This window comes from Zonotrichia albicollis, chromosome 18 (genome assembly GCF_047830755.1).
Source record: "Zonotrichia albicollis isolate bZonAlb1 chromosome 18, bZonAlb1.hap1, whole genome shotgun sequence".
NCBI classification, from domain to species: domain Eukaryota; kingdom Metazoa; phylum Chordata; class Aves; order Passeriformes; family Passerellidae; genus Zonotrichia; species Zonotrichia albicollis.
In genome coordinates, this window is record NC_133836.1 from 5,966,642 (window position 1) to 5,984,942 (window position 18,301).

General features: G+C 44.1%; 1 protein-coding gene across 1 annotated transcript in view; it reads right to left on the bottom strand.

Moving 5' to 3' along the window:
• The window catches only part of GALNT9 (polypeptide N-acetylgalactosaminyltransferase 9), a 131,115-nt gene extending 113,226 nt beyond the window's left edge, over positions 1–17,889 (bottom strand). Inside the window, exon 1 of the mRNA XM_005488931.4 lies at positions 17,174–17,889. Within this exon, the coding sequence (XP_005488988.1) occupies positions 17,174–17,414 (241 nt within the window). The 5' untranslated portion in view covers positions 17,415–17,889. The remainder of the gene's footprint in view (positions 1–17,173) is intronic.
• Positions 17,890–18,301: the final 412 nt, after the last annotated feature.

The window sequence follows — 18,301 nt, forward strand, 5'->3', positions numbered from 1 at the left end:
GGTAAAGCTGCCCCATGCCAAATGCAAGATTTAATACTTTGAGGAAGAGGAGAGGAATATCTGAGGAAATAAAAAGGCTGAGGTGTAGAAGACAGGAGTAGCAGGACAAACTGTGTTAGTCATCTTGGCACAACGTGGAGAGGGATCTGGTTCAGCAGTGCTGACAAAAGCCTGCTGGGGACAAAAAGGAACAGGATGTCCTTGCAGAGCCATGTTCTCCCTGAATCTGCTATTCAGTGGTACAGCACACACACCACTGCCCTCTTACAGTTGCCTCATCTTTTGTTCCTTGGCTTCCCAGAAGCTGCAGCACTGCGTAGGCTACTGCCTCTCTAGACACAAAATTCATTAGTGCTTTTTAATTGGAAGAAATACTGTGTTTTTATGTACAGATATCTAATATCAAAAGTAATTGCTTTTATAGAACACTCATTTGGAGCTGGTTACCCCTTGAGATGAGAAAATGTATTCTAATTACAACAGATAATTCAGGAGGAGATAAACAGATTGAGGATTGGAAGGACCAAGAAATAGCAGCTGTACAGTCCACTGGAGATGAAGATAAAAGCTCATTTGTGAGGTAGGACTCTGATCCCAAATTTACAGATAATAAGAGAGGTGCCAGAGTTTTGCCAGAAACTTGATATAAACAAAAATAGATTTCCTCCTTAAGCAAGGAAGAGCTGTATAAGGATACATTTTGAGAGGCAAAAATAAAAAGCCCCTACCCTAGATGCATAATTTTAAATTATTTGTGTGTGACTCTAATTTTTTTAAAAATTTTCCTTTGAATGATCAAAAAGTTCATTCACAGAGAAAGATCACTCTGTTATCTTTAAATAAATAACAGATGCCACGACTCTTCTAGAAGTTTTTAAATCCCAGATGACTCGTGGTTTTTGCTGGTGAAACATAAAATGCATTTTTCTCTTCAGGGCTTTGGAGGAAAGCCAGCAAACTCCTCTGGTGATGGCATAAATCTGGAGTTGAGGGGGAGGAGCTGAAATGTTGGTGTATCTGCCTGGCAGCCCACTGATATTAAAAGGAGACAAAATGTGAGTGTCATCAGTTTGGCACCTGTCCCCTGGCAGTGGCCAACACCTGAGGCTTCAGAGGAAATGAAACACAAACGATGAAGCACTTGGCCAATTAAACTCTGCTCAGCCCCTGGAAGCAGAGCTCCCTCTGAACCCCACAGGCAGGTAACTAAAGCCCTGAAGCATAATATTAGATTACCCTCATTATCTTAACTCAGACAGTTAGAAACAGGGCATAAAACTACCCAGTGTCCTTTAAAAGCCCAGCCACTAATATTAGATTCAATGGGCTCCTGCAGCAATGAATTCTCTGCTGCTGTCATGGTCAGAGTGTCACCAACTCACATGAAATGGATCATCTGTATCAATATATTAGATTTTCTTTAATTTTTCCAGGGAAACAGAGGTGAAAACTCTTGGGTGAACTGATCATTAAAACAATAACAGAGCCATTCTAGGGGAAGGGAGAGTGGCTTCTCCTTGAAAAGCTCCATGGTGGAAGAGTTAAAACTTTGGGGCTGTTTAATTAGATTCAGAAACAAGCTGTTTCAGCCAAGTTAAAGGGTTTTAATTTCATAAATGTGGAAAATATCTTTTGAAAAGCAAGGAGTTTGCTTGTGTTAATCAAAGGTAGGGAAGGGAACCAGTGGACCATGGTGGGAAGGGACCCTAGGTCTGACAGGATAGAGCCACAGCTGGAAAGCTGCTGTTGGATGCAATGACATTTCCTTGACCCTACAGAGCTGGCTGCACACCTCTAATCACTAAAAATACCCCTTTTTGACTTCTGGTGCAATTCTAGATGAGAAGTCCCTGACTGCTCTATTCTCAGACCAGCTCCAGTACCACAGTCAATCCCACAGGCACAGGTTCCAAAAGGAAAAAAGTTACCTTTAAACACAAGGAACCAAAAAAAAAAAAAAATCTAATTTCAGGTCCTATGCAAGTTCATACTGTTCTAGACTCCATTGTGCTGATAATAAAGTCCAAACTCATCAAAGGCTCTCCCACATCTGACATTGCCCAACCTGCCAAATTACTGCCCAGGGCTCACCCTCAGGTCTCTGTCCCTGAGGGATTTTGTCCAAGGTTAAAGAGGATTCTTCTCTCCTGCTCAAGGGTGTTTGGAGAGCCCTGACAAGGACCAGACAAGCCCACCTCCTGCAGCATCATTTTGCAATCATGCTCCACATTATCTGCAGACACTCATATGCCTCCCTGCTCATTTACCTAAACAGCCTGCTATTAAATTAAACTAACATAATCACACAGATAGCTTTCCCAACAACAAAGTCATATAGAACACTTTGCTATTTATATGGCTGGAAAGCTCCTGGTTGTTCAGCTCATTTTGCACAGCAGAGGATGGCAGCATTAAACCCAGACACGGGAGCTGCTGGAACTCAGAGTCACGTCGTGCTTGAAAGTGGATCTCCATTTCCCACTCCTGTGAAATTACTCACTGAGCTCACCTCTGGCAATGCAACCACAATAAAGAGCCAATGTTAACAACTGCAGACCTGCTGGCTGCAGCCACTGCTCTCCTTCTATGTTCCAAGAGCCACTGCCTGCTCTTCCTATTGGCATCAGAGAATGAAATTATCTGAGAAAGTCCCTGGTTTGTCAGAGCAGGGCTGGTTCTTTGTCTGCTGCCTCTCCATCTCAGCATCAGACATTTCTCCTTGGGAATAGACGGGAGAAGGCATCAGCTGCTATTGAGGATGAGAGGTTTCAAATACTTCCACCAAATCTCTTGAAAACCAGTTAATTTGGATATTGGTTTTCACAGGAGCCAGAGAGAGCCTTGATTCCTCCCCTTTCCTTTCAGTGTGGTATTGCCTTAAAAGCTCTCTAAGGGTGACATACTTTTTTTTTTTTTTTTTTTGCATCATTGCACATTGGTTTCAAAACATACTCGTTTTCCTGACAGACTGTCTATTTCAGATCTGTAGATCTGTGTATTTTTCTTGACCTGTCTTTATATTCTTCTTTCTCAGCCTCATCTTTGACACCTCTCAGGGAGCTTGGCTTTTGGCTCTCTGCTTTTCCTCCTCTTTCCTGCCTTCACTTTATTTTCCTATCTCATGTCAACATACACCACAGCTGTGCCTTGCTTGTCAATGCCAGGCTGCAATGCCTTCTTCCATCAACCTCTTAATATGCGTATGATTTAATTTCTTACCAGCAGGACAAGTCAGCTCAAAAACAAACACAGGGCACATTTTAAACAGCAAAAAGACAGTCCTGAACCCAGCATATAAACAAAAGTGCTTACAAATTAACAAATTATGGTATATTTGATGCTAAAATGGATGAAGTAAATTACTCTGCAGAGTCCTTCTAATTTTGAGATGAAGTGACAGCCACATTTATAACAGATCTATCTACTAGAGGATGTGCCCAACTAAAGGTCTGAGTCTTTCCTGCTGTCAAAGTGGGAATAAAAGTAGATTCCACAGTGCTGAGAATCTTACTTGGTTCTGAAGAGCCTTGCTATTGTTAAAGGAAATGTTGAGTCTGGATTTGGTTCTGGCTCTAGAAAAGAAAGCTTTAGCTCTTTATATTCATAAAAGAAAGCCTATTTAGAAATGAAAGACACGATGTTGCATGGATAGCTTATAACATACAATTAATCAGGGATTTATCAAGGACAAATAAAAAGGATTAGGTACCACATTCTCTGGGGAATGCAAATCAAAGGATGAGATAGCTTTGCAAAAGAAAGGAGAAATGAAGATAAATAGCAATTGCCAATAAATTTGAGAAAATAAAGATGTAATGTTACGGGGAAAATATTGGCACAATGTTTTATTTAAAAGCGGTAATAAAAACATTGCTTACTTTGATTTCTGCCCTTTCTGGTTTATTGTTGATATAAAGATAAATTGACTCAGACTTCCAGGAGCGGGAAAGCTACAATCTCCTATTACAGGCACTGTAAAAACCAGCTCTCCTATAATAACTGATTCATTATTAACAAGATTGGCTTCATTGCATGTGGGTATTTGTAGGAATTGACTGTGACCCAGGGCTGATTTGGGCCCTGACAAACCCTCGGCAGGACCCCTGGGCTTGCCTTGGAGAAGACAGGATGCATTTGGTACCAAAGTGCTGCTTTGATCTACCTACAGAGCACTTTTAAATTACCACACATATATAGAATTCAGATCATATATAAAGACAGTGGCCAAGCTTTCGAAGTTGTGAATCAACCTTCTTCAATTTACCTTCCTAATACCACTGACTGCAACAGAGCTTATCTGTTTTTCACCAAGGCAATGTAAAAAGAAACTCAAGTTTTGAGACTCAATTTTTCTTCAAGCTTTCCTCTCCTTTATGCCAAAATTCCATGAAAGAATGAATGTCCCTGTCCCCTGATGTGTCTCCGGTTTGTACTTACGACTACATTATGAGGTGTTAAATTACACAGTAAAAAGAGAAATGAGGACAGTGATAGAAGGTGCCTTTATACAGCAGGAGATCATCCCTCAGTGGAGAGACTGGTATGAATCAAAATTTGAATTTCAGGAACCCGAGTTCTGAGTTTACAGCTCGGGCTCATCGCTCCTCAAGGACACAAAGCAGATGCGCTCTGCGGTCACGCTTAAACTTCAGCTCACACCCACATTGCTCCTAAGCAGCAAGAGATTTTCAGCACCAAGTGGGGCCAGGGAAAGGCAGGGCAGAGCCCTGGGATGGATGGGATGGGACGAGCAGCAGGATGTGCATGACACTGCTGAGCACAGAGCGTCAGCACCGCTGCTCTGCTCACTCATAATTTAATTGTTCACTCTACTGAAAGGCACTGAGACAGGCTAGTGGGATCCCAGTCTGCCATTTCAGCAGGATGAAAATAAGGCAGGCTCTCCTGCAGTACTGGTGTAGTGTCAGGGAAATGTCATGCTGCTGTAGTTATTAACTGAAATAAGCAGGGAAGTAGAGAAAAATGCTTGTGCTAACATATTGCCAATTAACAGAGCAAGCAAAGAAGTTCCATGTGGACATCTGAGTCTGGTTCCTTTAAAAGCTCAGAACTTAATTTTCATGATTGTGTTTAAATAAGTAAAAATCCCATTTTTCACCAATATGATTTTTAGCTTGGTTTGCTAAGAAAAACCATTTTGTGGGATCATGCTGTCTCCATTTGTCTATCAGTCTGCTTCCCTCTCCATACTCTCCCTTCTCTCTGCTTGTTAGATTTCAAGGACTGCTTCTAACTTCAGCCAAAGCTTGGCAGACAGTCAGAGGTCTCCAAAAATTGCATTTCTGTGAGTGTCACAGAAGCTGACATCTGGGAAGAAAGTGCCATTAAAATGTTCCTACTGAGAGAAGAGGTTTGGTGAAAGATCAAACACAAGAGACCTGTTGGAACTCTAAGAGACCACCCAAGAATTCACTTGTGGGTTGCCAACCAACAAGAAATTGAGTTTTCTTGGTTTAGCTGCTCAAGGAAGTGAACATATATTTTTAGGATTAAATGTGTTAATTACTGGGTGTCCAGGTCTGTTGGTGCCTGGCTGTTATATACACCACTAATTAACAATATCACAAATTTAACCTGAGGACACAGATAAGGGGAGGAACCAGGGGAGCAGAGAGATGAGCTGTCACCACAGATAAGGAGCCCAGCACAGCCCCCCCTGGAAATGCAGGCCAGGTCTCCTGGGTCTGGAACTTGGATTTCAGCAGCTTAAAATATTTTCTTGACCCCTTCTGTCCCCAGTTCCTGTTTCTGTGAGCTCACACCCTCTGCTTCTTGCCAGGGGTTAGTGGCAATGATGAGCACCAGGGTAAGTGATAAAAGAGTGTTTTGTGGTCACAGATTAGGGGATTCCTAATGAAATAATGAGAATCCCATTTAAAACTACTTTTCCATATTACAGGAAATTCACATGGAAATGCCTGACTTGCTAGATTAGCACTGCTACCCTTGGAAAGGGAGAACACAGGCTTGGAGGTGAGGCACCCTGACAGCAGGATACACCACTCCATCCAGCTCTCCCTGTTTCCCCTGGAATTAATAAAAAATTAATCCTTCTGATTTCTTGTGGTAGGAGTGCTTTTCCCTCCCCACCTCTGAAAGGAATATAAAGCAAGGTATCATCCTAAAACCCACGAAGCCTCATGAGCAGAGGAGCAAACAAAACCTCTCTCTCTCTTTTTAACAGGGAATCTGTCAGTTCAGTATCTGTCAAAATACTTTTGAAAATAATCAACCTCTAGTTTCACAACCATATGCTGAGGCACTGAGGAGCCACAGGCATGCAGTATCACCCATCACACAGATTAGAGGCATCTTCTTCAAGCTCAGGGACAAAACCAGAAGATCATACACTGATTTCTGCTTCTAAAATGAATTTCCATCCTGAAAGATCATTTTGCTTTATGACAGCACAGCGTGTCTCAGTCTAGTCATGTCTAATTGGTGCTGATCCTGCATCAGCTGTCCTGTCCTCTAGGCCTAGTTCTGACTTTGCTACTCAGTGCCATAAGGAATCCACACAGGAGACAGGAGCTTTTCCCTCCTGAAACTGGTACACAATAATATCAACACTCCAAGTTAAGATGCATTGTCAAACTGTGGAATGGCTGTCCCAGAGTGTTAAATACACCATGGATTAACAATATCACAATATCATTGGTGCTGCCATGGGGAGCTCCACCTCTCCTTAGGGCCAGAACAGCTCTGCCATGAGCTGGGCACAAACCTGACCCCATCTCACTCATCCCATGAGCACTTCCATCGACTTTAACAAGGAAAATTTCACACTGGCCTCATTCTTCCACAGGCTCCACTGTGTGTCTTCAACTCCATTTGTGCTCCAGCTTCTTGTCAGGCTGATTAAAGGCTGAGAGATGCCTAAACAAGTAGTCCTGTAGCATATGCAAAAATCCTTCTGCAATGCTCATCTTCTCTGAGGGCTGCATCACTCGCCCCTTGGCACACTGGGCTGCTCCATCCCAGCTTCAAAGTCAGGGCCAGCTCTTTGCTCCCTCATAAATATTTCTCCTCCATTTACGCACATCTTTTGTTCACTCTTCTCATTGTGCAAAGAAGAACTGGAAATTCTCACTTTGTGAACTTTTTAATGAGTGACAGAAAGAGGGAGACAAAGAACCCAGTTATTAGGCAGATCAGGTTCAGAACGAATCACAGAAGAAATTCTTCCTTCCATGATCTCATCTGAGAGGGCTCTCTGCAGCCTGGCTTTGAGTTATGTGGGCCTGGAATGGGAATGTGGCTGTGAATATGGGACCCATACCAAGCTGCCTCTTTCAGGAAGCAGAAGGTTTTGCATCCAACCCCACTGGATACAGGCATTAGAAAAGGCACTTCCTTTCTGGAATTAATTTTCTGTTGAATGGAAACGCATCGAGCCAGATGGATCTATTTCAGGAGGAGCATCATGCTGGCACAGGTCTAAAATCAAAGATTATTGGGTTTGTGTATTCAGAGCAGGAATAGCTGAGGGTGAAATGTTCAGTGCAGGTGCTGGCATGGTCACGTCTGTGCCTTTTAAAGGAGCACCCCACCAAGGATGTGCTGAGTGAGTTTGCCAAATGTTAAATTGAAGAAATAGGTGACATTTATAATTAATACCTGCAAGCATTTTCACTGCTCCTTGTGATAATAGCAGTGAATAAACAAAAGACATTTTTCCACTGCTGAGAAAGTTGCAACTTTCTGGCAGATGCAAAAGTTCATTAAAGAGTGGTAGGAATGACTGGCCACCTGGAAGCAAGGTGGCCCCAGTGGAAAATTTGGCTGCCCATATTCCTGTGATGGTTTTGGAAAATCAGTAGCCTAAATCCACAGATCTGGGGACTCTCCAGACAACACACAAATTTTGTAACAGAACTACCTAAAAAAAATGTGGTTTCCAAACCCAAGGCTAGCACAGGGCTCACACCCAAACCACCCAACACCCATTTTTCCACGCAAAAAGTGGAAAAGCATCAACTCTTCCAGCAGCTGGGAAGCCCAGCACTGGGCTGTGCAATATCTCCAACAAGCTCAGCTCTCTCCCCTCATGCCCCACTCCCATCTGTTACACGGAGCCACCTGCAATCCATCAGCAGCTTTTAGCATTAACAGCTCTGGGCTGGAAAATCTGTTTTTGCTGTTAGAGGGGTGAACAGGGCACAGCCAGCACTCACTCCCAGCTCACAGCAGAGCCATGGGTGCCAGCATTGGCCACCAGCTCAATTCTGCTCCTGGCAGCCACCAGTGGGGCTGAGTTTTGCAGATACAGAACTTTGCAGCTCTCAGTAGCCTCATTTTACACATGGCTGCATGACCAGAAATCTGTCTTACAAGGAACCCATAGAGCAACTGCAAATTTTCATCCTGAGGAAAACTAACCTTTGGGTTATACAATGCTGTTTCAATTGGGGATATTTTTAGTCTTATCACTGCCTTCAGTTCAGCATGCACAGGAAAGAATACCACCAATCTTTGCTACAACACAAGGCTTGCTTGAAAATGAGTTAATATAACAAAAAATACATTTTTATTTACAAAAGCTGTTCATCCTAGAGGCATATGAGAGCTGTAGAAAAAATAAACTCAATTTCTAAAAGGGCAGTAAGGCCCCATTGCCAAATAAAATACAAAACCAGCATAAAAAAATCCAAATGAAAAACAACCAATTAACCCTACCACCCGACTAAAAATGCTAGAGGGGAAAAAAATAAAAAAAGAAGAAGCAGCAAACTTCCCTAGAATTGCAGGAAAGGGCTTTCCAGCTGTCTTCATGGATATCTTCCAAGAGAAACAAAATCCTGTGCAACAAACCCCCTTTTCCTGTCCAAATGGTCCTGCAGTACCACGGGCAGTACAGCCACCGTGACGTGCTCATCTGAGCTGGTCTGAGAACAACTTTTTGCAAAATGCAGAGTGGAGCCAAACAGCACAAACACAGAAGCAACAAGAGCCCCCAGGATTAGGAGTCAAGAGGCAAAAAATATACAAAGTTCTCTAATACAAAGGGGAATCCTTCCAAAATCTAAAGGAGGCAGGGCCCTGTTCTCAACCATTCTGAAGGAGCAAGGCTTCATCCTTTGTACTACATAGACATCATCATGACTACCAAACCTACTCCTCATCCTGTGGCAAAAATGCCTTCACTTGGCCAAATTTACTACTGGAGTTACTGTACTGATAACTACAGACTGTGCTGATGCCTCTGGATCAATAGCAAAGATTAATTCAGGCAAGTGATTTCCACAGGACTAAGTGCGCGGGTGAGCTGAGGGGAATTTGAATCATTGCTGCAGTGATAAAACCCTGCTTGAGGCAGTCCCCCTGTGCAGGCAGCAGTGTCTGTCACCCCCACACTGCCACAGCAGGGCTGGCAGCATCTGCACTCTGCTTAGAAAGCAGTGCCACTTCTGCACCTGGCTTGGATTCCCAGCTGAACACGAGTGCTGACTCAACCACAGACGTGGCAATTCCAACAGGAACAAAATCCAGCAACACACTGGGAACACAGAGAGAGCAGCCTGCTCTGTGCTGTCGGTCCTGTGACCCACAGCTCCTTTCCACAGGGCTGTCTTGGCTTTGCAGAGGGGCAGGAGGTGTCAGGAGCCTGCTGGGGCAGAGCAAGGCTTGTGCCAGGGGCTGCCCAACCCAAAGGAGAGCCTGGTGTTGCAGCAGCCTCTTGGGCCTGTTGCTCTAACCTGCAGCCCAGGAGGTTGAGACTGGAGAAAATGCACACTAAAGAATCCCACACAAGTTCCTTTCTATCCTCACCCACCAATTCTGGGTTATTTAAATGTGGTTCCAGACACTGGGATTCCAAACATTGTGCTGTGAAACAGGTAACACTCTTCTGTAGTACTTTGGTATCCATAATCTCTGCCTGACAGAGCCACTTTTAAGTAGCAGAAAGCTACTAAAACAGAAACTCTTTTAAAAACCTTTTCCTTGGTTTAGTTTTCTTCATCCTTGCCCACTCTCCCAAGATGACATGCAAATTACAGCTCATGTATTAAAATTATAAATCAGACCAGTGGCAAATGAAAGTGCTCCTAGAGAATGGCTCCATGGGAGGTGATACAAGGCTTAAGATATTCAAAAATCTATATTCTCACCTTCTCCAAAAACGTTTTGCTCATTTACTTCAACAACTCTTCAGCCCCCAAGAGAACTCTGCGTCCACACTGCGCATGATGACAAAGCAGAATCACTCTATTGTCTCCTCAGCTCCCTGCCCTGCTGCTGCCCTCACACTCTCCTTCAGAGCCAGTAATCAAGGACACATTTGATGGAAAAAAAAAAAAAAAAAAAAAAACAAACTAAAAAAAATTAGGCTTTTTACCACTTGTCAGGGATTCTCAAGACCAGCCCATTTCTGCTGCATTTTGCCCTCAACAGGGATACAAAACAATTCATGGCCCCAGGCTCATCATTGAGTGTGAGAAGATCCCTCAGAACAAGTCATCCAAGCAAATTAAACACACAGAATTGTTCAGAAGTGAAATGGCCTGACAAGTGCAGTAGGAGGGGCAGGGAATGGTGTGAGAGCTCCTCTGGAGCACCCATTGCACTGGATTTCCCACAAAAGGGGATGCTGGGCTCTTGCCATGCACAGCAAGGAGTCCAGCTGAGCTAAACCAGGTGGAATAAAAGTTAGTGTGAAGAACTGCAGAAAGCAAAGTCCCCTTCCTCACTGTGGGAGGAGAACATCAAACCAGAGGGATAAGAGAGCAGAACTCAGCTCCAAAATACCACTTCCCTGGAAATCTACAGATGTCCTTGTATATTTACAGATGTGGATATCACAGCTCACTTCATCTGGACCTACACCAGATCATGGGTGTGATGTCCCTTCAAGAAATAAGGATTTGAAAGCCCAACAGATCAAACTGAGAAATAACCAACAGAAACATGGTTGTCACCTTTATCCCCAGCAGCACTACAGTGAATTTAAACTCAAAATAACCCCAGCTAAATCAGAGGGCCCTCTGATTTAGACCAAGTTGCATCATTGCTGCCTTCTGTTGAGTAAGTCAAGAAATCTTGGCTTGGGAGATGGCCTAACAATCTTTTAATCTCCTGCAGGACTTGCTGAATAAGCAGTAAGTGCCAGTTGTACTGTATCTTGTCTTCAAAACTGTCTGGAGAACCTGGATATTCCAGAACACCTGAAAGGATAGAAACTCCAGGGCAGAAATACAGTTTTTAATCTGTTTGAACCTGCCCTGCTGTCCTAGAAATGGGTTTTGCCTCCACCTGTGAAGCTTTCAGATATTCACAACCATTTCCATGGCACCACAGCTATGAGTTTTAGGAAAAGCAGACACATGCAATTAGCATTTGGCTGGTTTAGCTCTGTGCTCTCAGGAGAGGATGACTTTGGGTCACTGGGAGGGTTTCTCTGGCTTTCTCTCTCAGGAACTGGAAGTGTCTTATTTCAGAGGAAGTTTTGATCAATAGGACTCCAACAAGGTTGGAAGCTGCTCTGCTGTCACTGGCTCTCTTCCTTCCTGTTACCCAGAACATCACAGACTCTTTTTATTTTCTACTTTTTCCTTTTTCTGTCCTTCAGTGTGCTGGTTTGAACTAAATGATGGTAATGACTACCAAGAGAAACCCCCACAAACAGCACCAATAATTAAAAAGCATGCCAAGTATGCTGAGAAAGAGAAACTGAGTGCCCATTAGTAAAGTTAGAGAGAAGCATTTAAAAAAGGCAGATTTGTTAAACATGACTAATTTCTTTTCCTTCCTTTCATAAATCTTAGTATTTCCTTGGAGAAATGCCACACATTCAGTGTCTGGAACCTCATTCCAAAATGATGCTCCTGGTTCAACTGCTACCTGCCTTTATTTACTAAAAGATCAAACAAACAAACAATAAACCCCCCTAAACTCAACAACCAGCTTCACCTCTCTCTAGCAAGACTATTCAATTAAAGCCAGGTTTTCTAATCCTCTGAACCTGTGCAGAGGCTGTAGGTGTGCAGCCACCACACTGCAGCTCCTCTCTAGGAAGATGACAGACCCATATTTGCTTTTCCAATTCCAGCTAAATGTACAAAGAAATGGAAAGATACTGAACCAGAATACAGCTGGAAAGGCAACAAAACCAACACCAGGCAAAGGTTTCCTTTGTGCCTCTGTAAACATTGCTTTTAATCTCATATGGTACAAATGATTCAAGCTCCACACAAATGAGTCAATGATAAAATTACCACATGATTTTTTTTTCCTGTCAAAATACGCTTTCTTCCCAGCTACAAAGGCAAAGAGCAGAAATATTACATAAAAAATAGTTACCACTGCATGAAACACAGAGTAGAGGGAAAGACTTTAAAATCACTGATGTGCTGCTGGAATGGAGACATATATTTTTGCATTTGTCAATATTTTTCAGACCTGAGTGCAATTTTGTCGGTTTTACAAAAGAGAGCTGCCTTCTTTTTTAACTAAACTTTTAAAACTTTTCTCTTCCTAAAGTGCCTAAATAGAGTAACTCTATTCAAATATTACCTTATATCTATATAGGGGCTATCCAAATATTGGCCCGTTTTCCTTCTGTTGTTTTGGGGAATAAAACCTTGACCTTCCTGAAAGCACCGATTGTGAGTTCCCGCAGCTGCATAAATCAATACTAACACAACCAAAACAAGTTTGATGGGGAAATTGGTCTGTTGGACTTGACCATCACTTCGCAATACGGAAGGTCAGGCCTGCATTGGGTAGGTCAATGGTGACTTAGCCAAGCTTGAGAAAATGACCCAGCACTATAGAAAACACTGGGTAGTAAACCAAGAAATGGCAGGCTAACCTAAAAAAAAGGAAAAAAAATTAGCATTTTTTAGCAGCAGAACATAAATTCATACAATATAAATAGTTATAAAATGTGTGGGTATGAGGAGGTGCAGTTTCATTGGTGCAAGGCTGCAGTCACACTAAATGTGACCTGTGCATGTGTGGCTTTACCTTTCTCCTCTGTCAAGGAACTGCTCTTCTGCTGAGAGCTTCCAGCTGTAAAAAGTTCTTTTTTGACAATGTGGATATGTGATGCGGATATTCACATGACTCTCTTGCAGCCTGTTCCCAACCCTTACTTTAAAACATGGAAATTTGGATCCATTTTCAACCAGTCCAGAGCTTATGAAGAATAAACTTCCCTTTTAAAAACACTACTGTAACTTTTACCTATGCAGATTGCCAGGCTGAATTTTAAATGCAATCACTTGGCTTCCAGTGCACTCTAAAAATCAGGAGTCCCAGTCAGCAGGAATCAGTACTCTGCACCCAGGACCTGCTATTTCCATCATTTGAAGCCTCTGTGCTGCAATTATGTGAATTGTCCACTTTTTCCCCCAGCCTCCTCCATGAAATGCATATGTAATGTAAACCCCATTTATCACGCTGGAAACTGCTATTGCATTTAATCTTCCCAAAGAGACCAAAATCAAATTATGATGTGTAACGAATGATAACCTGTCAAATTCAAGGGAAAACTCCCAGCTCATCCCTCCACATCTGAAATAGAACAGGTCAAAGGGGTCTAGTGTAGAAGACATGGGTAGGAAGACATGATGTGAGAATACCAAATGAGAAGATGAAAGCTCTCTAAATCTTTGCAGATTGAATGAAATCTAATTACATGCTGTATTGATTGTTGTGTATTACTGGAAAGAGACAGTGAAAAGGGAAAAAGGCAATTAGACTGAAATTGTAGTCTGACCTTCAATTGCTTTTGGCATGAAAGGTTATGCTCTACTTGGGGCATCAAAAATTCTTTATTCTTTATGGTGAATCATTAGCAACAGACTTAGATGCAAAACTGATTAAGGGAAAAAATTCAGTCAATTCAATATTTTTTAAATTTTTCCCCTTTACAAAAAAAGTAAAGGCAAAGGAAAAAAATACGAAGGTGTTGTCATTATGACATTTAATGAATTGCTACCAAGTCTAGCTGGTATGAGCTCTGTGCTGAATGACAATAAAATATATCCATCAATAGCAATACCATAGCAAAAAAAATAAAAAAGAACATCTATAGATTGCTCAACTAGATCTATAATAACTCTGTTTTTCAAAATAAACATTGTACCCAAGGTCAAGCATCAGGAGGTAATACAAAGTCTCACCAAGAAAATTCCACTGACACGTTTCATTGCTTTCCTTTCCCTTTACATGCTCTGTTCATTTGCTTCCACCAAACCCAGCAGCAGCTGAGGGAAAAGAAAGCTTTGAGAAATACTATTTTTCCCAAGTTGATAAAAAACCAGAGCACGAGCCAAATGAAAACTATTGTTTGGGTGGATGTCTGCACGACTCTGCGGGGAATCATGGCAATTCTCATTCATCCTATTCTAAAAACTCCTGTTCTGCCAAAGATAATGGCAAGGACCAGCTTTCTCCTGACTTCCATCCATGGTCCTCTGTGTTCTGCACACACCTCCACAGGCACTGCACTCACTGATTTCATTCAGACTGGAAAGTTAATGAGTTCTCCAGTGATCAGTTTTGGGTTGCCTCCTTATACATTTATCATGTTACTGCCTGTGTTTCTTTTCCTTGCAGAAGGTACACACTTCTAAATAACATTTCCTTGATTGTATGTAAACAAATATGTGTGACAGAAACAAAATTCTGTGCAGCTGCAAGGCTGGTCTCTCTCAGAATGGCTTTTTGTTGCTCTGGATCATCAACAGAGTCCCTAGAAAATTCAGATAAGTTTTACGAGTTCAGGTCTCATCTGAATAGAAGAGAAAAATAAAAGAACACTGAGATATTACCAAAAAAATGTAGTTAATAGGTAGCTCTAAATTTGCTGATCTCAAAGAGAAAGGATGAGGAGCAGAGAACTCAAATCCTGGGCTGGGCTGATGTGCTGCAATGATAGCATTGAGCTGGACTCAGCCTCCTGGAGCTTTGAGAGGCTCTGGGTATGCAAGGAACTCATATTCCTCCTGAATAAAACCTGCCTACCTCTCCACATAGAAGAGACTTTGACGCACCTCATGAAAAAGTGACATCCAGGACAGCCTCATTTGGCTCTCTGACCTTGTGATGAGGCAGCATGGGCAGGAGAAACCTGACTCAAGCCTGAGGTGAAGCTGCAGAGCTGCAGAGCACAGTGTTTGTGTGACACAGCACAGCCCTGTCACACAGGCTCCCCTGGATCTCAGGGCTGCCCATTAATGACACAAATCATGAGTCATGGCATTGCAAACAGAACAGCAGCCAGCTAAACACAAATACAGATGCTTGGTCCTGATTTCACTTACAGCAATGCAGCTCTGATGATTTCAGAGGAGCATTTCCTAATTTCTTAGGACTTTTTGTTGAAACATGATGGGGGGAAAAAGTATTTTTTTTCCAGAATTAATCTATGTTAATGTACCACCGTGTAATAATAAGAAACTCAACAATCACATCAGAGAAAAATTAAGGAAAAATAAATAGGAAATTTGAACAGCTCAGCTTGAAAAACTTTCTGTATTTTCCTCTGTAAGAACTTCTAGGAAAAGAAAACTGCCTGCAGTGTTTGATATGACCTGAAGAAGCAATGTAACACTAAGTTCAAGTCATTTCACCATGAAGATCCATATCCAATAAATGGAATTAAAGAAGATGAAGAAAACAACTCCCAAAAAGAGGCATGCTTCACAGAGAACTTCCAGTCATTGCATGCAATGGTGCCTGCTTAGCACGGTGAGGACTCTGCTGATTCTCCAGGGGATGCTGTGCTGAGATGAACACAGAGCAGGGAAATCCTTCCCAAAGTCTCCCCTATGAAGAACGCCAAGAACAAATCTATTTGGGCAAAAAAGCCATTACAATTGGGTTGTAATGGATATATCTAATTTAGTTTGTGAACTTTGTGGTTTGGTGGAATACACGAGAACGATTTTCCTCTTAAATCCCACATTCTCCAAAACTGTTCCAAAATATGGTCAGAAAACACAGCTGTTGACACTTTCTCTCTAATTCCTGAATGTGTGGGTTTGGGACTAACACCCCACTCCAATTCCCCCTCTCTCTGCCCTGGTTATCCAGAGGAGAGTGTGAGGGGATGCCTGTTCCCTGACACTTGCTGGCACAAACTGCACACTACCACACCAGCCTGACTTACTTAGATTTATACATTCATTCACAAAGTAGTAATAGGAAATATACTTTATGCTAACCCTCCTATTTGTCTGCAGTTTGAGGCTACAGTAGCCTTTCTTAAATCAATGTTACAAGTAGGATTTCCACAAGCAGCCTAGAAGCACATATTAAACATATTTACACTGAACATTTTATTTTCTGTGAAACACTAAATGTTACTCTTATATTATAATCTCATGCAAAGTTCACTCCTTCAGTCTTTTCTTGTCCAAAACACTGCTGTATTTAATCACACACTTATGTCTTTGATGTCTCACACTTAGAACTTTAGGAATTCATGCAAATACAAATGCAGTCATTTTGAAGAATTAGTTTCTATATAAAATGTTATCTGTCCTATAACAACTTTGATGGCTTAGCCTGTTTTAACTACCATGGAAGGGTTCTTTGCTTACCTAGCAATATTTTTCAAGGCTGGTGAATTAGAATGCTAAGTCATAAAAAGAACTGGTGGATGCTTCCCCTTCTCATCAATGACAATAACAAATTTAAATGGCAAAATCATTAAGGAAACATATGGGTGCTATGTTTAAACAGACCATTAATAGCACACAATGTAAGAACTCAGCAGAATGCTTTTAAAGTAGCTCTGAAACCAAGTATATGACTTCCAGCTATAATCTAACACTGTATTTCCTATACAAACAACTTCCTATGCAGAGTTAATACACCCAGACAAACCGTAAAACCTGGTACAGTTTGTAGGGACTTCCTCTGATCCGGAAACACCTGAACTGCAGCATCCTGAACTTTGCATCTATTGAGGAAGTGCTGACTTTGGAGCAAGAGTTGGCAGAGAGGCAGGGTGGTGGTGGGAGGCTCGACAAACCCCTCCAGAAAACCCTGCATCACCTCTCGCCCTGTGTTTTCAGCACTTCAGCGCTGGGGTCGGTGTGAGTGATGCCCGGGCTCCCCTCCCCAGCGGGGGACGCTTGGGGGCTCTTGCCCATCCTGCAGCACCCTCCCGGGGCACAGGACATCCCCTCCCCGCCCCTCGTACCATTGAGCTGGTTGTAGACCACTTCCTCCAGGTGGTCCAGGCGCTGCAGGATGGACTCCCTGTCGGCCAGGCTGCCCACCTTGGCGCCGCGGCTCCTGGCCCGGCGCTCCGCGCTCCGGACGATCTGCACCAGCTCCTGCGAACGGTCCTGGATCCTGCAGTACACGGAGAACAGGATGATGCCCACGAAGACCAAGATGTTCACCGTCAACAAAGTTTTGATTTTCCGTGCCACCGCCATGGGAGCCGCGGGCGCGGTGGCGGGGGGCGCATCCAGGCACGGAGAGCGGCGGCCCCGCGGCCACCCGGAGAGGGCAGAGCCCGGGGCGCCGAGCGGAGCCGGGGGCAGCGGAGCTGAAGGCAGCGGAGCCAGGGGGAGCAGAGAGAACGGGAGCGGAGCCTGGGGGAGCACAGCTGAGGAGAGAGGAGCCAGGGGGAGCGGAGAGAACAGGAGGAGAGCCGGGAGGAGCGGAGCGAACAGGAGCGGAGCCGAGGAGAGCAGAGAGCGGAGCTGTCCTTCAGCACCGCCGCGCCTCTCCCCGCCCCGCGCCCGCCGTCGCCCCGCGGGGCCCGCGCCGCGGCGGGCAGGGCGGCATGGAGCGGGGCCGAGCGCTGCTGCCCCCCGAGCCTCCTCCTCCTGCTGCCGCTGCTGCTCCTCCGGCGGCTCCCGCCCGCCCGCCCTCGCTCGCTGTCCGCCGCCCCGAACGCAGAGCGCCGGTGCGCAGTGACGTGCTCCGGGGGATCTCATCTACATGCACACGGCGGAGCCGCGCCCGCCCCGCTCCGCGCCCTGCCCAGGGCCCCGCCGAACGCGCCAGGGGCCATCTTATCATCGCTGCCCACCTGGAGAGAGCCGGTGCTGCCCGCGGGCAGCTCCCGAGGGCGGCGGGAGAGAGCAAGGTGTCCTTGCAGCCCCCGAGGGGAGGTGATGCCCCACCCGGCTCAGCGGTGGAGAAGACATGAAATAAGTTCGCACGCTCCCCGGCAAGAGGGAGAGCTGGTAACGCACTCTGCTCCCTGGCTTTCCCGGCAGCCCGAGTACGGCTCTGGCTTGGGATCCTGCATGGAAATGACATGGCTGGGACCACATGCACAGGCAAAAGAAGTTCTTGCCAAGCATCCATAGAA